The sequence below is a fragment of the Hypomesus nipponensis genome, chromosome 10, assembly GCF_054491055.1.
Source record: "Hypomesus nipponensis isolate SF chromosome 10, ASM5449105v1, whole genome shotgun sequence".
NCBI classification, from domain to species: domain Eukaryota; kingdom Metazoa; phylum Chordata; class Actinopteri; order Osmeriformes; family Osmeridae; genus Hypomesus; species Hypomesus nipponensis.
Genome location: NC_140370.1, coordinates 1,380,560 through 1,404,774, shown reverse-complemented (window position 1 = coordinate 1,404,774; position 24,215 = coordinate 1,380,560). Strand labels below are relative to the sequence as shown.

General features: G+C 41.5%; 1 protein-coding gene and 1 long non-coding RNA gene across 2 annotated transcripts in view; one reads left to right on the top strand and one right to left on the bottom strand.

The window, feature by feature from the left end:
- The window catches only part of clcn2a (chloride channel, voltage-sensitive 2a), a 223,899-nt gene that overhangs the window by 72,070 nt on the left and 127,614 nt on the right, over positions 1–24,215 (top strand). The window contains exons 2-12 of the mRNA XM_084707792.1: positions 7,839–7,992; positions 19,697–19,828; positions 20,027–20,155; positions 20,444–20,577; positions 20,725–20,805; positions 21,805–21,883; positions 21,966–22,091; positions 22,213–22,297; positions 22,573–22,674; positions 22,895–22,979; positions 23,764–23,919. Of these exons, the coding sequence (XP_084563918.1) occupies positions 7,839–7,992; positions 19,697–19,828; positions 20,027–20,155; positions 20,444–20,577; positions 20,725–20,805; positions 21,805–21,883; positions 21,966–22,091; positions 22,213–22,297; positions 22,573–22,674; positions 22,895–22,979; positions 23,764–23,919 (1,263 nt within the window). The remainder of the gene's footprint in view (positions 1–7,838; positions 7,993–19,696; positions 19,829–20,026; positions 20,156–20,443; positions 20,578–20,724; positions 20,806–21,804; positions 21,884–21,965; positions 22,092–22,212; positions 22,298–22,572; positions 22,675–22,894; positions 22,980–23,763; positions 23,920–24,215) is intronic.
- Positions 17,650–19,777, bottom strand: LOC146270792 (uncharacterized). Its single transcript, XR_014767160.1, has 3 exons — positions 18,610–19,777; positions 18,003–18,213; positions 17,650–17,922 (listed from the first exon to the last, which is right to left on the bottom strand). It is a non-coding gene; the product is annotated as an uncharacterized LOC146270792 (long non-coding RNA).

Here is a 24,215-nt window from a genome sequence, read left to right as displayed (position 1 = left end):
CACCAGGTCAGAGCATACTAGGCAGTCAGTCTCATGCAAAGTTTAGCTTGTGTTTGTAGGCCACACTTGTAAGCCTACACAAGTTTTTTTTTCAGATTAAGCCTCACTTTAAAATGTTGGTTGTTGATTAATGAATGTTCTCGTTTTGATGGCTGTGGCATTTTTTGTGTGAGTGTACACTAATAGTTATGTTTTAATGTAAAAGAAGGATCTAACCTCTAACCTGGTTACACCCAGATTATACAGTATATTCATGAAAACAGAGTGACCAAAGTCTATCCAGTTTGTGAGTAGCCTACAGTACAGTGTGTGTAAGAAAGACATTTGTTGCAATTCAGATGTAGAGAAACGTGTCTATTCATAGTAAACATAGAATTTGATTAAAGTAACCCTAGTGGATCATACTAGGCCACACTTAAGAACTCAGGCTTAAGTGAACTTTATTTATATTTCTCATAAGCATTAGTATATAAATAATTTACACTGCTTGGATGCCAGGTTAAGGTTACACACACATTTTCAGTCTTGGTCTGTGGACCCCCTGAAGTAGCCCTGGCCACCCCTTGGCCACCCCACATATAAAAGTCTGGTTCCGCCACTGGCGAGAAGCACCCGAGGGTGACGTCACATGCCCCAGACTGTGGGAGATATCCCACCAGAGAGTGTAAACCCCTGGGGTGTCTGAGAGATTATAGATACTGATGATGACATTACACTCACTAGTGTAGATTATTACTACCGAGCAGTTTGTGGTGTACTTCTGACCTTTAAAGAGCCCATGACATCAACTGAGTCAGGAAAGTGGAAGAATGCGATGGTCAAGAAGATGAAGTCCCTAGAGGACAACCAGACCTTTACCCTGACTAAGTTACCAGAGGGCAGGAAGACAGTGGGAGGAAGATAGGTGTACTCGATCAAGGGTGACATTGACGGACATGACCAGCACAAAGCTAGGTTTGTATCGAAAAGATACCGTCAGAGAGCAGGGATAGATTATGGCGACACGTTCTCACCAACAGCCAATTGATCTAGATATCTACATGGAACAACCTGAAGGTTGCGAGAAAGAGGGAGAGAAGCTAGTGTGTAAACTAGAGAAGTCAATTTATGGCCTGAAGCAGTCGGGGCGAAATTGGAATGAGATGCTCGACACATATCTAGTAGATGACAACTTCACTCAGAACCAGACAGTGGGTGGATGATCTTATCATTGCAGCCAGTAACAATGAGGGTCTAGAGAAAGTGAAAACAATGCTTTCTACCAGATTTAAGATGAAGGACCTAGATAGGTTGAGGTATTTTCTGGGCATGGACTTCAGCCAGTCTGACGGCTGTGTAAAAATTTCCCAAAAGAGATATGTTGAAAAGATACAGGAACGTTTCGACATGCAGGAGTGTAGAATTAGAGAAAGACCGTGTGACCCAAAGTTGGACTACTCTGAAGATGCACCTCAAATGTCTGATGTGAAGAAGTACTGTCGGCAGTCTCATTTACCTGACAACCTCTACACGTCCTGACCTATGTTTCGTGGTGAGCAAGTTATCACAGCATTTTGTTGACCCTATAGATGACCATTGGGTTACGGTGAAACATGTATTGCGTTATCTCAGGGGTACTGCAGACAAACAGCTCTGTTTCAGAAAAACCATAGTCTAGGCCTACAGGCATATAGTGACGCAGACTGGGCTGCGGACGCTGGAGACAGATGCAATACCACCGGGAATTGTGTGAGTATGGGTAAAGATAGTTCCTTAGTTTCTTGGAAAGCCAAAAGCAACCCACTGTAGCATTATCCACATGCGAAGCCGAGTACATGGCTTTAGCTCTAACAATACAGAAGTGTATTTATTTGAAGCAACTACTGGGAGGTATAGATACCTATGTGTATAAGGAAACATGAGGTTTATGAGGATAACCAGGGGACAATTGCGCTTGTTAGGAATCCTGTGTGAAGACAAAGATCTAAGCATGTGGACATTAAATATCACTTCATAAGGTCAACCATAAGAGAAGATAAGATGTCACTTGTTTACTGTCCCACAGACGACTGACTTAAAACTATTGTACTTGCTATGTTACTTGCTATAGATATTATGACAAAAGCCGTCTCCAGACTTAAGTTAAGGAAATTTGCAGGAGTCATGTTTGGTGTGTAAAATGTTGACACTTGACTATGCCATGTTTTTGTTGTTGTTTTGTTTATGTAATGGTTGTATAGTATACATGTCATTCATAAGTGGGAGTGTTGAGAGTGGATGAGTGTATAAATGTATGAAACTGTATTTGTTCAGGTTGCGCCTCATATGGCATGAAGTCACGTGTGACTGATGACACCACTGTCTTATAAGGGGGATGTTCACCCTCTTTTCTCTATCTCTACCTGACTCTCACAGAGAGCAGCATGTCACGTACAGTTCTGTAATAAAACAATGCCACAAGGTTGATGGCTAAAGAGACAAACGCCTGAACGTCTGATCATTCCTTTAAATTATTATTCCGCTGTACAGGTAGGCAGAAGGTATAAGCCTACCTGTTAATAGTCCCTAAGGTTGAAATATTATTTAAACAAATCAAGTGTAGGAATAGTCCTGGCCCTGAAAACATCAGTGGTCGTGTGCTTAAGTCCTGTGCAGGGGTGCGTTTCCCGAAAGCATCGTAAGCCTAAATTGATCGTAGAATCCGTCGCATGGCTTAGTTGTACGGGCCGTTTCCCAAAGCTTTTGTAGCTAGAGAGGCACTTGAAAATCCTTGTAGATTAACGAGAGCTCCAGACCAGTTGTAGATCGCTAAGTGCCTCTTAAGCAATGAGACTCAGTGGAGACACACATAGGCCGACCATGAAAACTACATTAGACTAATGCTGAAAGTGACTTCAGATGGAAAATAAGATTATTTTGGTTCTCTTTTTACACCAGTTATGCTGGAACAGGGATATTGTTAGTGAACCACACAAGTTTAAGTGCAGAAAAAAAATCAGAATCTGGTTTATTCTCAAGTAAATTTAGGTTGCACAAAATAATTTGGTATGGTGGGTTTGGCGCAATACACATAGGTAGATTTAACAAACATCAGTCTTATTCAAAATACTATAAAATTGAAATATGGCTGTTGTAATGTGCAATAGTAACTAGAAATGCATTAACAAAACGCTTTTATGAGTGCAATAACACAACAACAATTTAACATTGTAGATGTTTATTAGAATTATAGGGCTGGTAGTACGCCAAACCCGGTGGATGAAGAGGCTGGTGGCAGAGCCGAGCCTGATGTTGGGAGATGGTAACGCCTAGGAAATGGAAGAACTCCACAGTGTTGACTGGGAAGTCACACAGGGTGAAGGGGCTGGGAGGGAGTGAAAACTCATAAAAGCCATTAAAGATAGCCTAAGTCCTGCACTGCAGACTTGTCCCCTCTGGTTGTGAGGAATTTGATGTTGTCTGGGATGTGGCAAAGTAATGCAGTTGTGACAGCCTGCACAGATCTTGATACTGAGGCCTTGGAGACCCCATGTCCATCTCCAAGAACCTCCAGAGAACTGCCAGTGGCAGAGAACCTTAACACTGCCAGTAGTTGGGTTGCACGGGTCAGTCCAAAGGACCTCCTTGTAAGCCTCTGCAAGTCTGCTTTTATGAGGTTCAGGAGCATCATGATATTATGATACATTTACATGTATGCATTTAGCAGACGCTTTTATCCAAAGCGACTTCCAAAAGAGAGCTTTATAAAAGTGCATAGGTCACTGATTATAACAACAAACATTGCGGGTAACTAAAACATGAAGCTTACATTGTGAAAACTAATTAAGTCCCAAAGGGGAGAACCATAAGTAGTTTGTAGTTAAACAAGATACAATTAAACAACATGAACCTCGAAAAAGTGCAGGGGTGTACTGCGGAAAAAAGCAAGCAACAAAAATATATTCCAGCAAGTACATTAGTTTTAAGTCAGTTACAACTAACCAACATGGTTTGAAAGATAGGGGAGGGGACAGGATCAAGGGGACAGGAGGTGGGGCGATGATAGAGAATGAGGTCAGAGATCTCTGCCTCGGACAGGGGAGAGAAAAGAATTTAGACATTTTGTTGGGTCAGTCATGGAGGGTGAATTTTGAAGAACATGTGACCAAATATGTAGGAGGAGTAACAAAAAAAGTGTTTCCTTAATTTTTACTGTACAGAAAAATCCATGTTCCTCATGAGAAATAAGGCTTATGTAATGAATATCAGAATTTTGGGACTTGAAAATGTATATATTGGGGCATGGCCTGTAGCATCACCTATTGTCTAAAGTGACCCATGTTTGGTATGGTAGTTACTAATGGTCTGCTGTTTCAACATGCCAAATTTCACAACTTTTTACAGTTCTGGGGTCTCATTTATAAAACTGTGCATAGGATTCTTACTAAAAGTCTACGTACGCTCAAAAGCCTAAAATGGCGTACACACACAAAAACGCACACCTGTACGCAATGTTCCCTTTATAAATCACAGATTACCCACAAGTGTGTGTACGTGAATCTGCGTGTACGTGTACCCCGCCCTGAACACGCCCATTTTTTACTATAAATGGTCAATGCAAAGCACCTCATGAATGCTAATCTAGTATCTCATTATGACCCTGGCATGCGATTGTTCTTTACGGTGAATCATGGCGCGTGACAACTTCTCAGACACTGTTAGCCTATTGGTGGAGCCCGAAAACTCAACACCAAATTTGGTGGCCGGTAGATCACCAATTTAAAAAACTGTGCGAGATGCGTCAACTGTGCCAGTGATACCGTGAGTCGAGATACAATTTGAAAACAAAAGCGTTTTGTTATGAACAGTAATCCATTAAAGTCTGGACTGGCCAAGCAAACTTTTTAGTTTTTTTCACTTGCTGTTGCAACAACTACCGACGGTAGAAAAACTACAACACTACACCGGATCTAGCTATACCGGAAACAAAACAACAGGCACGCCACACACACTTGTTTGGCTTGCGAGCCAGCTAAAGAGTAGTTGCAGAGCCCGTTTACGGATATTAGACAGTTTCTGGTAGTAGGTTAACGTTACGTTTTGAGTGGATGGCGAGCGTGAGACGCCGAAATGGATGCCAATAACAATCTGAATGGTTTACTTTTAAAAAGTTGCCAAATAGTTCCATTGACAAGACCAAAGTGATCTGTGTGTTTTGTCGTTGTAAACTGAGCTATCATCGCAGCACGTCCAGTCTGAAATACAACTTGATGGCCAAGCACACAGCTGATGCGAATTCTCCACCCCCTTGTCAAAGCCAGGCAATTGCAATGTTGTTTTCTGAATGGGAAAGAATGGGACCAAAATAAATCAAGGGACATTTAGAATAGATAAAAATGTGCGATTAATTGTGATTAATCGCGAGTTAACTATGACATTAATGCGATTAATCACAATTAAATATTTAAATAGTTTGACAGCACTAAAATAAATATATTTAGTTATACACTGTGTTCTGCAGTTATCTGCATTCCATGCAGTCGGGCATTTCCCCCTCCTGCAATATGGTAGTGGACAATATGATGGTGAGACAGAGCTGAAATTTGATTTAAAATTTGAGTTGGATTGTACAAGGGGTTTATGGAACAATTATCACTCAGTACAATCTCAAAAATACTGCTGGATTAAATTGTCATGAAAATGATGACATTTATTGAAAAAAACGTGTGTGAGGAAAACAAAATATATAAATATTACGAGTAATCGTTCTTCCCGCATTTACATTCTGCAGTCTGACTACAGTACGGCAGTGGGGAACCTTCAGGGCCAAATTATAAGTAATAATATATTTAATACTAATAATAAAGTATTCAATAAATAACTTTAAAAAATTATATCTCTTTTAATTTAATACAATACATTTTCTCTCATCTATGTTCTATAGTTAAGCTTACTGTCAAGTTCATGTCCTGAAAACATGTTATCCAATCAGAATCGTCTGTCTTTATTAAGGCCCAGTTAGCTGGCTCATTCATTGGTTAGGACTTCACAAATCCTGGAGAAGGCCAAGCTATGTGTTTTGGTGTAAAGAGTGATGGGCAAATTGACCAATCACGCTCTGATTTCAAGTGGGCGGGAGCAAAACATTTTAGGCCTTCATGAAGTCCTAATCTCTTGTGGTGAGAGCGGTTGAGAGACAGAGGCAACGTCCACACTAGCCCGGGTACATTTAGAAACGCATACATGTCTGCGTTTGCACCTCCCGTCCACACTAATACGGCATATTCGGATACTGAAAACTGAGCTTTTCGAATATGCTCCCCGAGCCGGAGACATTTGAAAACGCCGGGTTCACGTAGTACTGTGGACGGGGTCCCCAGAGCTTTTCAGATACGATGATGTTCAGTTGCCATGACACTGGGATTAGTTTGCGCTCTATAGCTATAGCTAATGTCAAGATGAACATGGAAGGTGAAAGAAATATGCTGCTCCATCTCCATAATTTATTTACCACTTTAGTTAGTGTACTACTTCAGATACAAGTATTATCACTTAATAGATACGCGTTACTCCTACACAGAAGGCGAGCGTTGTACACGGTGTGCCTGAACAGATGTTATTGACGTTATGGTCTATTTGTTTACATCCTTGTCATCGTTAGCTACAGTAATTAAAGGATTGCACTTGTTTAACCCATTCAATTAATTGTATTGTTGCTTTTTTCCGCGATGATTTTTTTCTCTGCGGTGATGGCCGAGGTGAAGGCCCAGCTGTAGTACTCACGGTTCGCCACTGCAGTACGGTCATCTATGTTGCCAATTCCAACTGTTTCCAAAATGTGCGTAGGCCTACGGGAGGGTCAGAGTTTGCGTGGAGGACCGCACATTCTCCCGTCAAGTTTGTTTTTCATAAATCACAACCTTTGCGTGGAAAGTGGCATACGGACATTTTCAGACCCGTTTTGTTCATACGTAAGCTTTATAAATGAGACCCCTGGTCTAGGGGCTACCATTGACTCCCATGGAACCAGCATTGTAATAATAATAATACCACCAATAACAATACTAACAAAAACAATAGGTTCCCTTCTACTGGAGAAACCCTAATAAAAACACTAACAAAAACAATAGGTTTCCTCCTACCGGAGGAACCCTAAAAACGATAAATTATTCAGTCAGCTCAGGGGGGGCCACATTTTAACAGGGGCACTGACCCCTGTAGGCCCCCCGTGAAGAACCGTCACTGAACCCCTGCCATAGACGCTTTGGGGTGTTTATGAGCACATCAACCAAAAGACTACGTAATTTCTGATTCAAGTGAATGAAAGCAAGTCATCTACCTTTGACTTCTGCAGCCTCCCAGCCGCTTAACTGATTCCCTGGCCATCAACCACCTATATGGCAAACTGCACTGTCATTAAATAGAAGGGGTAGAGAGTAAGAAGAAAATAGATATGAACATATTTGTTCCACAGGAACACTTTCAATGCTTATGTACACCTGAATCACTGACTGACACTAAAGGCCTTCAAACCTTAGGTTTGGCTGCTATGGCCACTGGCTATAAGCTCATTGATTGATTGATTGATTGTGTTTGCTGCAATGGCTGCCTCTCAGAGAGTCCATTAGTCACTTTTTGCTGTCTGTAGGTAGGTTGTTACCCATGAGTGCTGTTTGCTAAGGCCCAGGTGGAGTACTTTGTGTTTGGAGTGGCTACTTCAATTAATACTTCAATAATAATAATTAACTAAGTTTTGGTTTTCCATCCTGCACACAGGTTATTTTGAACTGACTAAAAGTACAGTAGAGTTTCCAATGGTTCATCGCTTTTGAAGACCCCTTCCATTAACTTCTATTTTTTTCTCTATCCCTGCTTCTCAGATGTATGGGCGCTACACACAGGAACTGGGTGTGTATGCCAAAGAGGAGGCGGCCCGCCTCCGGGATGGAGGTGGGCTGCAGAGGACCACCAGTGTTCGGAGTCGTTCAGCAGAACTGCTGGAGTATGAGAAAGACCCCTGCGCCAAGTGTCATAGTAAGTGAACTCACCATGCCATCCCTGCAGCACAGCCACTGGCTGACCAACAGGGATGAGCTTTTGTTTCAATCAGTCAAGCTCTCCAGATTGGGCTGTCTTTTCGCAAGTCTGAGGGTTCAATTGTTCACCTGGTGGTTTTACTCAGTTCAGCACAGGAAATAAAAGTAAAGGTACAAGGTGTATAAACTAAATATGGCTCATATAAAGGAGGCAATAGAGTTAATGTCTGGTTCCTTTCAGAAAATTCAGTTGATTATCTCATAGATTAGAAAAATAAAGTTCTATGGATGTTTTGCGAGTTAGTGACATTCATTTGGATGGGCCACCATACAAAGTGTTCTTATGTAAAAAAACACACAAACTAGCCACTAATTGAGTGTGATGACAGAATTGGTGATTGACAACATAAAACTGTGTTTAAAATAGTCGTGAACATGTTAATTTACTATTTTGACGTTTTGTTATTATTATTGTTGGAATGCTGCTTCAGCCAAAACCCCAAGCTTTTAATATTTATTCAACTTTTTTCAATATCGCTGATTGTTTCATGACTTTTTTCAAGCCGTTTCTGAGATTTACATGGGTGTGTACGTGAAAGCCTAGAGTGCAGACTGAAACGCTTAGAGTGGAGGGGAGCTTCGGATGTTGTTGAAAAATATTTTTAGTTTGCCAGCTTTACCACAAATTTCTATCCTGACGTTGTCATACTCATAATTCTTGTCAGAATATGAGTCTGAGAACTCTCCGTTGGGCTTTGACGACGGGGCGTGTTTCAAACGAGCCTGGAAAACAAATGCCTCTTTGCTCAATTGGATAGACCTACAACCAATCAGAGCAACGTAATATGTTGTGTGTTCAAAACGAATTCAACTTAAGCGCTCATTTGTGACGTGGGTGATTACGTTACTGTTGATCATCTGTCCATCAGCGTATAAAGCCCGCCCTGGCAATTTCATTGGTACGCCCAGATTCTGGTTTTCTGTAGTTGTTCCCCAATACGAGACCCTCCAGACCCAACATCCCGACCACATTTTTTTGTGGGCGGGGAGAAGTTGGGCTGGCAGCCAGGCTAACAATTTTCGCTCTTCATGCTTCGTTTTTTGATCAATAGCTTATTTTGTGCTGGTCGTAGACAGTTGTCTGTGGAATCCAACAGACTTACACATTTGTTCAGATCCCCACGAAAGCGAGACAAAGTCCAACTCTTGCCCCATAGAGACCAATGCAAATCTGGAGAGAAAGAGAAAATGCAGAAGGAACACGTTTTTGAAACTGCCGGTAGAGTAGTACTTCTGTTTCTATAATTTCAGCTACTAAAACGAATATTCTACTTCTTCTACTACTACAGTTTAACAGTTCAGCTTCTCCCGCATTGTATTTCATCTCTTAGCATTGTTAGATGATGCAGTTCAGCTTCCACGCTGCCTCTTTTGTGTGACTCACACATTTTTAAAGTTCATTTCAGCTTGCGGGTATTTTCTCATTTCTGTATTTTCAGTAATTTTTTAAAATTAATTTCAGCTTTCAGCATTCCAACGCATTTTCTGCAGGAAATGCACTTTCTAGTTTACATTAATTTTCTTTTACATACTTTTCTTTAATGCTGCACACCATATAGTACAGTATGTATAGGCTACATACACATTTACATGTTTCCGTTGCTCTTCTTCTACACTTCTATTAGCTACGCTAGCTTAGCTATAGAATCTTCAATTTTCAATCATGGTCAAATCATATAATATGAGTGTCAAACATCAGCCATTCTGTTAAACAATTAAAATGCTAAGTTTAATGATGGAAGAAAAATCGATGTGCTCGGTTTAATAATGGGTTAACACGACAATGCAAATATTAGCTGATAACACATGCCCTTCGACAATTAACGTGAAGTGATCAATAATGGGAGACAAATGCCGGAGCTAAAATGTATGCTTCAAACGACGGGACAGAAGATAACTTGATCGACTATACACAATAAAGGCAAATTGCTTCACACAGTGACAAGTGGTTGTGATCACTTTTGAGTTTAGCTCTACCTTTGATAGTGAGAGATGAAGCGCAAACGTTAGCTGCGCTGCTGCATGCATCGAACACATGACGTTCCAGTAACTTCATTCCATGCTGTGTGTTCAATTGCTTCTTCATATTAGTAGTATTTCCTCCCTTTGACGAAATAGACTTTTTACACGCGTTCCAAGTGGGGTTGTTGTCATTTTGTTGTGTGAAATACAGCCAAACTTTAGAACGCTTCTGCCTAGTTGCCATGTTTGCTGCAGTCTGAATAAACTATAAAAGTTTGCGCATGCCCAACGCCACAGAGAACCGTTAGCAGAATCGTTAAATTATTTAGCTGATGATTTCAAGGAATTGGTTCACTGGGAACCGGTTCTAAACAAGAACCGGTTCTCGATACCCATCCCAAGTGAGGATTGCCATGACTATATACAGCTAGACTACAGATAGCTAGCGACTGCGTTGTACCTGTCTTCCTTTGCAATGGCTTACATTCTCGCTAAACAGAAAACCAGTGACATGGCAGGCTCGTTTGCTTTGAACCTCTTACTGGCTTGCCAGGACACCAATTTATCCTAGTGAGTTATTCTCAGTGCTGGAAATGACTGTGTTTAGTTACTGTGTAAAAATATAAGCATATTTTCAACTGGCAAGTGGTTGTCAGATTTATTCCAAGTTTAAACACCTGTAATTCAGTCCTATATTGCAGGGCTCCAGACTGCAACCAAATGGTTGCAATTTGCGACCAGTTTTTGAGACAATGCGACATTTTTTACAAGCACTCGCACAATGTCAGCACACGTTAGCAACGACGCATAGATACGACGTTGTAGTAAGACAGCGATATCAGCATTCCTTCTGCATTAGTACCGTAGCTAATAGTCCAGGAAAGTTTAGGCTATTTTTCGCTAGGTTCCTATGAACATGTCTTAATCTCCCAGACAGGTGGGTTCCCCTTCGTTATTTTGGTGAGCAGTTTCACGAGCCCTTCTTACCCGGCATCATGGAGCCTAGCAGCTAAATACTTATTTAGCACTAGCGTTGCTACTGTATCCCTGGCTGTGTTTGAGCTGTTGTGCTGTTATACTCAGGAAGTATCGTGTTGTGGTGTCGGAGGACTGATCGAAAAGTGCATCATACATTTAAGTCATTTAGCTAAGACTTGCATGTACACTACGTAATGTCACATTAAATAATGTATTAAACTCAAGCGTGTGGTGCGTTGCTGTATATCAGTTGTAAAAATGACAGTAAAAAAACGGATCCATCTGCAACCGATGCAGGCACACCCTACAATTTCCCAAGAAATTGTACCAGGGGCGATTCTAGGATGAGACCTTTAGGGGTGCTCAGCCCCCAATGAGAATGTGACATGAATACAGTGCCTTGCAAAAGTGCTAAATGTAAACCTCCTTGCTAATATAAATCCCTAATTTCACTGGATAACAATTAATACATTTTTGCATTATTATGCAGAATATTGAATGAATTAAAAAACTAAGGATATCCCTAACTACCAGCATCAATTTATATTTATATTTAACAATATAAAATTATATTTTATACTTAACAATATAAAAAAATATATTATTATTTTTAGAGATTAAATGTAGGGGTGCTTGAGCACTCAACTCAAACTGCTTGAGCACTTAATTAATGCATTGCAGGTCAATATAAGGTGTGCCCCAAAATTTTTAGCTTGCGCTCCTTTTCAGTCAGGGGCTACTGTGCTCCTAGTAAAAAAGGTTAGTCTGGAGCCCTGCTATATTGATATGTCAAGGTGATTGTGGTCTGAAGATAATCTGTGCCAAATGTGGTAAATATTAGATACATTTTGAATTGGAATAGGGAAAAAACTTTTTATAAAACTTAAAATGGCAGCCGCATCAATTCATCTGGTATCACAAGTTAACATGTGTCAGACACAGGATCACCCCCGAGCGGTTAGATGACACAACCTTTTGTGGTCCTCTTTGGAACAGGGTCCCAAACAAGTTTGACGTCAATTCAGCAAATATTTCCTGAGATATGATCTCACTTCCTGTTTTGGCAGCTTCATTGCCGACTTTGATCAGCTTTACCGGAAAAACAGTTTTGAAAATCAAAAACCATGTGAAAACTAATTTTTGCTTATTTCAGCGCCACCTAGAGGTGAAATGGCATGACCTATCGGACCTCTTTAGAACAGGGTCCCTAGTCCTTATACAAAGTTTGGTGTCAATGCAGTAAAGAGGTGCTGAGATTTGACCTCACTTCTTTTATGGTGGCTTGGTTGACAACTTTGATTGGCTGTTCCAGTCAAAAGGTTTAGAAAATCAAAAAAACATGTGATGTCTTTTGTGAGGCTTGGTCTGAATAGGATATGTGCCAAATTTGGTGAAGATTGGACAAACTTTATAGGAGGGGTAGCGAAAAAACGTGAAATTAATTCAATCAAAATGGCGGCCACGTCAATTCGGCCACATCAATTTGATTGGCTGTAACTAACAAACTATTTCGAAAATCTAAAATCCACAGCTTTTGTGAGGCTTGGTCTGAAGATCCTCTGTGGCAATTTTGAAGAAGATTCGACAAGAATTGTAGGAGGAGATACAAAAAAACGCTCTTCCTTAACATTAAAAATGGCGGAGAATCTATATAACTGGGTATGACGTCATAGAGTGCGTTGGACTCGTCTTGATCCAGGGAATACAACGATACCTCATTTTCGAAAATGAGACATGTGGTTCAAAAGTAAAGTGTGTAAACACACCTTCAACTTTGACCAATTGGTGGCGCTAGAGGGTTTGAAATGGAGACATGAAAGAGTGTGCCAAATTTCAGAACTTCTGAAATTACGGTTCTAGGGGCTGCCACAGATTCCCATGGCAGAAGAAGATGTATAATAATAAATATAGCTGCAAGCAGCAAAGGAGGGGCCAAGCAGTCCAGAGCAGGACAAGGCCTCCATAGCACTTGCGCAACAATTAAGTCAAAGCAACCTGTTGCACTCATGCAACACACCAAGTTTGGTTGAAATATATGTTTGCGTTCAAGAGTACTGAGTGTTCAAAGTTATTTTTCTGGTATAAAACCACAGGCCTCCTCTGCTCCTCGTGGTAACGAAGGAACCGACGTTTGGTGATGATCTGACAAAATTTTTGCTGAGTGATGCTCTCAAGTTTCTTTTGCAGCTTCGCCGCCGCCTTTGATCAGCTCTACCGAACAAACGGTTTTGAAAATGGAAGATCCATCTGACACCTTTTTGAAGCTTGGTCTGAAGATCATCTGTGCCAAATTTAGTAAACATTGGACAAAATTTGGGGCGTGTAAAAGGTTTTTACACTTTTCCATTAAATCCAAAATGGCGGCCGCGTCAATTCGGTTGTTATGAAATATTATTGATGGTCAAGCTTGATAACTCACAAGACATCAACAGACAAAGAAATTACTTTATTAAGGTAAACACTTCAACACTTGTTAGCCAAAACACGTTTATGCTTCCGGCCACGCCCCCTTTTAGTCATATGACACAATATTTGGAGGACATCCTCAAAATAAGGTTCCTAGTAGACATACCTTATTTGGTGTCACTGTCTCAAAGAACTGCTGAGATATTACTTCATTTCCTGTTTGGTGGCTTTCCTGATGACTTTGATTGGCTGTCACGGACAAACGGTTGTGGGGATCAAAATGCTCTACCATAACTTTTGTGCGGCTTAGTCTGAAGATCATCTCTGGTAATTTTTAAGAAGATTTGACAAGAATTGTAGGAGGAGTAGGCTTTCAAAGGTTTTTGATACAACCGGAAATAGCGGTAACTTTATATAACCGGGAATCCAACGATATCTCATTTTTGAAAATGGGTCATACGGTTCATAAGTTGCGTATGTAAACACAAGTCCAACTTTGACCCGTTGGTGGCACTAGAGTGACCGAGTATGGGACATGAAACTTTGTGAATTGGACCAGGGGACTGTCCCCAATGAGTGTGCCAAATTTCAAAAATTTCGACCATGCGCTTATGGGGGCTGCCCAAGACACCCAGTCCTAAGAATAATAATAATAATAATAATACTAACAATAACAATAACAGCTTCGCTGCTTGGCCCCTAATAATACTAACAATAACAATAGGTTTCCTCCTGACGGAGGAATCCTAATAAATATAGCTGCAAGCAGCAATGAAGGGGCCAAGCAGCATTCGATATGGAAATTCAGTAGCTAAAAAAACAAATCATAAAACACAGTCATGTCATTTTGAGACAAAATGCACTGGCTAGATGTAGCAGCGTTGTATCTACAAAGCACAATAACTCCACTTTTTCTTGACTATAAATCCCACGACAATGAAACGTTATTGTTACTATTACGATTATACTGCTAGACAGCTACTGTGGCGTCGCTACATAGATAATCCAGTGTCACGCTATTCTTGATGACTGTGACTGGATTCGATCCTACGACCTTGCGTTTCAAAGGAGCACGTCTTATCCCAATGAGCTATACTCGCTGAAGAAAGTCTGTGTTCGGTTACATTATAAAAAAAGGAAGCTGTTTCTCCCGTGGCGAGCTTTGTCAGATTTGACCCAAGAATAAACAGCTGTAATTCAATCATATTTTGACATATCAAGGTGATTGTGGTAGGAAGATGATTACATGACATGCTCGTGATGACATTATCAAAGTTTCGTCTCCATACGGTAAACCCCTCGCAGAGTCAAGGCCTCACGTCCGCTTTGGCGTACTCTTTGTCAAAATCGTTTGCGCGTTACTCGTGAACGATTTGGCTCATCGATAAACTTTTGATAACTTTTTGTCGGCATTGTTTGAAGATGATCTGTTGCAATTTTCATGAAAATCGGAGCACCGGCCTAGGACTAGTTCGAAAAAGTTGGCATTTCTTAAAATACAAATGACGTAAAAAAAATCATGGCGACAATGACGTCACAGGGTTCAATCGAATCGTCTGCATCCATGGAATCCAATGATACCTCAATTAAGAAAAACAGCCTCACAGTTCAAAAGTTGTGGGCGTAAACGCACCTCCAACTTTCACGCCTTGGTGGCGCTATAGTGCTTCAGGGATCGACATGAAACTTGGTGACGATAATCAGGAGACCGTTCCAAATGTGCCAAATTTCAAAACTTCGCACCAATCGGTTCTATGGGCTGCCATAGACTCCTAGTCCTAAGTATAATAATAATAATAATAATAAAACTAACAGTTACAATAGGTGCCACAGCAGCTTCGCTGCTGCTTGGCCCCTAATAATAAAGCTAACAGTTACAACAGGTGCCACAGCAGCTTCGCTGCTGCTTGGCCCCTAATAAAACTAACAATTACAATAGGTGCCTCACAGCTTCGCTGCTTGGCCCATAATGATTTATATTTGTTATTGGTTAAAATGTCGTGCAGACAGTGGGTTGAGTGAAAACCCTGAGCTAGTAAACCCTGAGATTGGTTTTCGGTTCCAGAAAGAGAGGTAACGCAAACTGTGGGTCAGAGTCCATGGTAACTGACTCAGTAAACCTCACCTGCTTGTTGGCAGGTTTTCCTTAGCAAACTCTGCATTACTACATATCCCCTCCCACTTTCTGAGCCTGATACAGTTGGCAGACATGGGCTGTCCTTTCCTGGTTAAGCCGACCCATCTCAAACAAAATGTAATTTGCTTAGCCTTACGTCGGGAGAGGATTATAAAACTGCGATTAGATGTGCTTTAATTCCCTGATGAATACCTGAGTGAACGTTACTGTTTTGCATCACACTCCATAATTTATTTTGGCAACACTCAGCCAAATCATTCTGTGCAAATCGTTTTTCCAGTCATAATTCTCCTCACTTCAGTGTACATATAAAACTGAACATTCCACACAAGAAGGTAAATAAAAGTACATGGGTAGAGAACTACCTGTAGCGTCTACATGTAGGCCTCTCTGCTGCAGCAGTCAGCGTCTCAATGTCTTATTCACATGCTCAACTTAGAGTGGACGTACTCCAAGTTGATTGAATTAATTCAAATCAGCTGTTCTGGAACCGAAAAGTCAGAGTTTCTCATTTTAGGGTAAACCAACTCAGAGTTACATTTACATTTAGTCATTTAGCAGACGCCCTTATCCAGAGCGACTTACAGTAAGTACAGGGACATTTCCCCCGTGGCAAGGACACAACGGGCCGGTTTCGGAGACAAGGCTTAAGCCTAGTCCCAGACTAAAATGCTGTTTGAGCTGGCTTAACTGAAATTCACTTGCACAGACGTAGCTTAAAATAGTCGTGGATTAAGCCTGTTCTGGATTTTAGAAAGCCGATTGCAAAATTGAGCATTAGAGCTACTCCAGGACTAAATTGGACTGAATTGAAGCTTAAACTAATCTGCCAAGGAGGCAGGTTTAACTCCCGTTTAGTAGGCTAGGCTACTGTTTGTGAAACTGAGCTTGGATTGTTTGGGAGCATGGACTATTTGGAATATCTAAATGAGGACCAACATGCACGACAAAGGCCAGCCAGACGAATACTGCTGGATAGGAGTGATCCATTGAATCAGTTTGATGAAATAACTTTTCGAGACCGCTTTCGTATGCACAAGGAAAATGCATTGGAGATAATTACTTTGCTTGAGCCTAGACTTTCCTCTCTGTCTCAAAGAGGAAGGCCTGTGTCCAATCAACTGCAAGTTCTGATCACTTTGAGGTTCTTGGCATGTGGAATCTTTCATCGTGAAACTGGTGATTTGTGTGGTGTCAGTGAACCAACTGTATGTAGAATAGTTCACAAAGTCTGCAGTGCCATTTGTGAAGTGAGGAGTCTTTACATCAAGTTCCCTGATGCTGCTGGGCAAGCCAACTATAAAGTGCAATTCTATGAATATGGGCACTTCCCAGGAGTGATTGGCTGTATAGACGGATGTCATGTTCCCATCAAGTGTCCATCAACTCCTGATGCAGAGGAATACAGGAATCGTAAGAACTGTTTTTCAATCAATGTTCAGGGTGTATGCACTCCTAATAGAGTTTTCAAACATTGTTGCCCGTTGGAAAGGTGCAACCCATGATTCAAGGATTTTTCTCAACTCTTCATTGTGTGCACAATTTGAGAGAGGACAACATAGTGGACTACTACTTGGTGATAGTGGATATGGTCAGAGTAACTATTTATTCACACCACATCTAAATCCCACAACAGCTGAGCAGCAAAGGTACAACAGAGCTCATATCCGTACTAGAGGGATGATCGAGCGTATGTTTGGTGTATGGAAAACTCGATTCCAGTGCTTACGAAATACGCTTCGTTTCAAGCCAAGAAGATGCTGCAAAGTGATCATTGCTACAGCTGTGCTGCACACCTACCTGAAGCAGCATGGCTGTCCTGATCTGCCAATGGAAGATCAGGATGATGCAGATGTGCCCATGGTGGCAGAGGCAGCCAATGACCAGTGAGGACTTGCACACAGAGCTGCTTTCACAGTGCAGCACTTCAGCATTTAAATATGGAATGTATTCATTATGGTATAGTTTTGCTTGCATACTGTTTCTGTACAAAATTACAATCATGTAGCAAAATTAAACGAGTGAACCAAGGCTGGTTAAAATGTAGTTTGTGATGATTAATACTCACTCACACGTCAAATGACAATACATTTATTTTTCACAATTCCTCATATTCACCATGGCGACTGGTATGCAGAATTCTTTTTTGGAGCATAGCCCTCTCTCCCAATTTCATATCCAGTTCAACCTCTAGAATTCTCATTTTCATTTCATGTTCTTCTTTTAAATATTCAATTTTACGCTCATGAAAATCTCTAGCTAACTTTTCATGCATAGTCATCTTTTTTGGTCTCTGTTGGATGGTAGCAGCTTCATCTCCCAGGGGCGCCATAGCAGATGTGGAGGGTTCAGGCTCGTTGTGAACTGGCTCTTGATTGGTTTCCTCTGGAAAAAAAGACCACTGTTCCAAACTCAATTCAACTAATATGGTCCTGTAACCAATTTACTTCCTAAGGTATATTTACCATTTGTGCTCAGTTCTCCATGTTCACTGTCCAAATGGTCATTGTCTGGTATACCATCCAGAGGTTGCTGGTGCTCTATTATACCAGACAGCAAGTTACCCAATTCATCACATCTGTCCTTTATTGGTGGTCCACCACCTGTAATAAATCGCTCTCTTCTGCTTGCTGCATTCTCTTTTTTTAATCCCAGTTTAATGTTCTTCCATAGAACCTATGAAGGCAGATATCATTCATTAGTTTTCTTTTTTAATGTCACAAAAATAGTAATATGGGAAATCTGAAATACTGGTACTGATAAGGCATAATAAAAATACGTTTGTCTCCTGATAATTTAGGTCATGGTGGAGAAATGATTTTATTTTATATTTTTTTCCCCCTCACATATAGGTATGGATTTTCCTTTGTGCAACATATCTTACTCTACCACCATGTTTAACATGCATATGCCCCTTTAAAATAGGTTACTATCCTTTTAAACAGGATATTCATTCAATGTTAATGCTACAAGCAGCAGGAGTATTGTATTTGGGTAGGCCATAAATAAGCAGGGTATAGGCAACAGGAAACAAACACATCTTTTTGTGCCTAATAATGAAGATTAACTCACCTGCAGTTGTTGTACTGTTCTTGTGGTGACATCTTCATTTGCATTGAATTCATTGCCAATTGCAGTCCAAGCACTTCTTTTCTTTTGTTCAATAGCAGCAGTATGGATTTTGCTTTCAATGACTGGATGGTTCGATACAATTAGTTTTAGTAGTGTTTTTTCATGCTCACTATAATTTTTGGAGCGAATTCTCTTTGCCTCTGCCATTGTGTTGTCTCAAAATTCACTGCAACAATGGTGTTTCATACTCCATTTCATGTTTTCATGAGCACAATTGGACCAACAGCCTGTGCTTCCACTTAGTCTAATGAGGCTTGAACCAGGTGTTCTCATTAAGCTTACTCCAGGACTCCATAGTCTCAGACTAACTAAGCCAAATGTATGCCATGTTCATGCAAGCCACTTAAATAGCCAGGATTAACTAGTCTGATTTAGGCCTACTCCAGTCTTGATTTAAGCCCTGTCTCCGAAACCGGCCCAACGTCATTTTGCATTGATCCAGCAACCTTCTGATTACTAGCCCGACTCCCTCACCGCTCAGCCATCTGACTCCATGAGTTAGGCTCACAGTTACCAGATATTTGGAATACCTCCCAGATCACATTGTATGACTTAAGAAGAATCAAATCATAACAAACAAAATCTTGTATTTCTCTTATGCCAGCGGTGGGATATTTATAAAAAAAATATAGCTCCATTATTTGTGTCAGTGGCCCACTTTCACCTTCCCTTGGGAGAAACTCAGCATTTTCCTTAGGGAGCTTCTGAATATGGTAGCAATGGATTCAAGAGCAGTGTTCACAGAACAGAGAAAACCAATTGAGTCCAGTGTTGCTTCTTTTAGCCTAGCCCTGTTTTCTCCATCCATCTAGTGCCCCACATTAATCCCTCTTTCCTCTCTTGAAATATTCAGCCAACTGGAGCCACATTTAGGACTGACTATCACCTCTGACTGAATTTTAACAATTTCTTTGTGTTTCTACATGTATGTTACTAATGTATGATTTACTTTGCAATAGAAGCAGACATTCTATTATATGAGCATCAACGCTTGTTTGTTCTTCCACCTCTTGTTTCCGCTCTCCAGTGTGTACATCGCGCTGTCAGAAGTTCCTGATCTCTCGTGTTGGTGAGGACTGGATCTTCCTCATCCTCCTGGGTCTGCTCATGGCTCTGGTCAGCTGGGTCATGGACTATGCCATAGCTTTCTGCCAGCAAGGTAGGAGAGAGTGGGAACAATATTTTAAAAGGAAGAAGACAAGGTTGGTGTGAGAGATGGAGATAAAGTGAGGGAGAAAGACAAGCTGCCAGAAGGAGAGGGGACAAAAAATTGTGTTTGGGGAACATAGGTAGGTACTCAAATGTGTTCTTTTCTGTGTGTCTGTGCCTGTGTAAATGTTTGTGTGTGTGTGTGCAGCACAGAAGTGGATGTACGGAGGGCTGGACAGCAACATGCTTCTCCAGTATCTAGTCTGGGTCACCTACCCAGTGGTGCTCATCACATTCTCAGCAGGATTCACACAGATCCTCGCCCCGCAGGCTGTGGGTAAGGGACACGAACACACACACACTTAATCTGAAGAATACATGTATCCACATTTACAGGCACATTTAGATTACAAGGACTCAAAAGTCATTCTAAAGGTTATGTGTGTGGACTCAAGGCAGTGTATGAATTGACTGTATAGTACCACATGGGACATCTTTGAAATTCCTTGATACACCCTTATCCTAATTATGTTATAGTGAAAATATTTGCACAATAGGCTAGATGAAATATTTTCTCAAATGTTATCCTTTTCTCCATCTCTCTTCTCCTCTCTTGTTTTTTCAGGTTCCGGGATCCCTGAGATGAAGACCATTCTGAGGGGGGTGGTCCTGAAGGAGTATCTGACCTTCAAAACCTTTGTGGCCAAAGTTATTGGCCTCACCTGTGCCCTGGGCAGTGGAATGCCCTTGGGGAAGGAGGTGGGAAACCTATATGCTTACGTTTTCCCCCTCAAATTGCAGTGTAAAACCCTTTTGCAGTACACAGCATAGGAAAGGCCACAGATTATTCAGTGTTTCCTCCCAGCTTCCCAGCCCCATGTGGATCCATTTCTCTGTGTTCCTCAGGGCCCCTTTGTCCATGTAGCCAGCTTGTGTGCAGCCCTCCTGAGCAAATTCATGGCTGCTCTGTTTGGGGGCATCTACATGGTAAGCGCCTCCCCTACAGTTGCCTGTTACTGAAACAACTCATAAACACATGGTACACACACATACACACACTCTGATACGCATGTTGTCGTAGTTTTTGCTGATCTCCCCTTCCTGCCATCTCCTAGGACATACTCTCACCCCCACTCACCTGTGCATGATCACGGGCCTCCTTTATTTCCCTCCCCCCTCCTTGGCAGTCTCCCCTGGCTGCCACTCGTTCCCACCAGAAGCAGAGCTCTCTCTGCCAGCAACACCACCCAGGATACTCAGCAGAACGAGGAGGGGGAGAGAGTTTTGTCAGAGTGACGGAACTCTGGATTAGGGTTATCAGAGTTCATGACCATTCAGTCATATCACTCAAACTGTTTGAATCCCTTGCAAATTATATAATAAAGACCAGTTCACCTCCACCTACTGCATAGTAATTTTCTGTTGGTATGCCAGTGGAGTGATACAATAAAGTGGGGTTTTCCCAGAAAGCCCCTGCAGATGTTTATTTCTTGTAATGAACTCATAGATACTCACTCATATTTCTGTCTTTTCACACTTACTGCTTAAGGAAGAGCCCTTTGAGGGGAACAAGGTAGGAGTGTATGTTCAGGGAGAGCGTTCCAGTGTCTGCCACACGCTCATCTGTATTTGTGACACGTGGTGTAAGAACCATTTCATCTATAATTAGCCTTTTCTGTTCAAATATTTTGTTCTATTCTAATAAAAATGTTTTATAAACAAAAACAATTACACTACTTCCTTGCATGAATCCATTTTATCTTACTATGCATACTGTCCTTATATTTTATCCTACCCATCACTTTATTTGATCAATACATCTATTGTGGACTATCAATCAACAATACCACTGGCATTCAGACAAATGTCACTCTTCCTTGCTGTGATCCTATCATATTCATCCAGAAGCACCGTGGTGTGTACCTTTGTGTGTGTGTTTCTGCGTGCCTGTGTATGTTTTTGTCGTACGCATGCCTTTCTCTTCAGAATGAGTTGAGAAACACTGAGATGTTGTCCGCTGCGTGTGCGGTGGGTGTGGGCTGCTGCTTTGCTGCCCCAATTGGAGGTAAGGGAACAGGCTTGGTCACAACGTGTTGACACCACAAAATTAGAGGTCTGTCATTCTGCAAAGTAAGTGTGTGTTGCAGGTGTGCTCTTCAGCATTGAGGTCACCTCAACGTTTTTTGCTGTGAGGAACTACTGGAGAGGGTTTTTTGCTGCCACCTTCAGTGCTTTCATCTTCAGGGTGCTTGCAGTCTGGAACCAGGATGAAGGTGTGTTTCATGTGTGTTGGCATGTACCAATGTATACGCTTCTGTCTGTGTTGCTTTTTTGTGTGGGTGTTTGTAGGTGAGCAGTCTTAACTGAATCCCCCCTTCATTCTCTACCTCTCAGAGACCATCACTGCCCTCTTCAAGACACGCTTCCGTTTGGACTTTCCCTTTGACCTCCAGGAGCTGCCAGCATTTGCCATCCTGGGGTCTGTTTTTCAGCTTGTCCTTATGTTAGGAAGTTATGTGTGTGTTCCTGTCTTTGTGATCCTGTATGTGTCCATCTCTGCATTTGTATATGTGCCCCTGTCTTTGTCTTTTTCTGTATGTGTGTGTAATTCCCATGTGTGTCACAGTTACTCCTCTGTAGTCCCAGGCACTCTGACCACGACACCAGATGTGAGAGCTCTTTTCTGGGAGGTTCTGGGTCGCAGATGCTAGCAGCTCTGTGTGTAACGCTGTCCCATATGATGGTACTGTTTAGGATCACCTGTGGATTTGGTGGAGCTCTCTTTGTCTACCTGAACAGACTTATCGTTGAGTGTATGAGGAAGCAGAAAACCATCAACAAGTTCCTGTTGAGGAAGTGAGTCTCCAGTCTTGACAAACACTTACACACAAAGGTTGTATTTTACATGCAGACATTATACACACACACACACAAAGAGCATACTCTAACACACAAGCATACACAGATATACTAACAGGCACATATAGTATGTTGGTCATACAAACACACTTATTCTGTCCTATCAGAGTCTTAAGTACACCTATTAATGAGCCTACAGTCCATCTCTCCCTATCAGGCGACTGGTGTACCCGGCCATGGTCACTTTACTGGTGTCCACCCTCACCTTCCCTCCAGGCTTCGGACAGTTCATGGCCGGACAGGTCAGACTGCATCTTATCTTCAGCATATTGTGTTTTATGAACTATTTATATGAGTGTGTGTACTTCATATCACTACACTGTAAGTCAGTGGACAATGGACAGAGTGTATTAAGGATATGTTTTTGTAGAAATTAGATACTTGTAGCTTTGTCATTCAGATCTAGGTCAGTATTTTGAAAGCCCTCGAATCTGCCTGGAATGGGTCAAGTGGGTTGGATTTGCATTTGTGGGATCATTGGTTCCATTGTGCCAGCCGGGATCCGTCAATTACACTCTTATAATTACTCACATTACAGATGATCACATTTCTTTTTTTTGTCATTTATCAGAATATAGTCTATCTAATGCAAAATACAAATAGTGCTTATAAAAAGTACAGTCGAAGATGAAGAATCCAAAGGGCATAGTTTGAACAGTATGTAGGGCCAAGGAGCAACCTATATCTACTAGGCACAGTATACAGAGTCAGATGGCTAAGCAGTTAGGGAATCGGACTATTAATCAGAAGGTTCCCGGCCATGCGAAATGTCGATGTGTCCTTGGGCTAGGTAGTTCACCCACTTGCCTTGGGGGAATGTCCCTGTACTTACTATAAGTCACTCTGGATAAGAGCATCTGCTAAATGACTACATGTAAATGTAAGGGAACCATATCTCAGCTAGCAGACATGGTGAATCTCAGCCCCGGGCTTTATACTGTGGGTTCATGGTCTGGAGCAGAGTCTTAGGTTGTAGATCCCCCCCCCTCCAAAACCCTCCTTTCCTGTATGTCATCCATCACTCAGCTGACGCAGCACGAATCACTGGTGGCTTTGTTCGACAACCGCACCTGGTCCCGTCAGGGTATGGCCGAGGAGTTTGACTACATCAGTCACTCCCATGCTTGGAAACACCCGCAGGTCAACGTCTTCATCACACTTATCCTCTTTATCATCATGAAGGTAGGTCTGGTCATTGGCTGTGCTGCCCTACAAAGGCAAAAGACCGTAACTCGCCGAAGTGTAGAACTGAGAAAAACGACTTCAAAGTTTTTGCACTTTCAAGTTGTTGCCGTGCAAAATGTATTTTAGGTAGGACACTGGAAATGTAGCAGTTTGATGTTTTAGTGATTACACATTATCTAAATTAGAAATGTTTAAAAATGTTGATCTTAAACTGCACTTTTGACCCCTATTTTGAAGTTACAGTCGTATACTATAGTCTATAGTACGTGGTCATGCCAAGGCAAAATACAGTA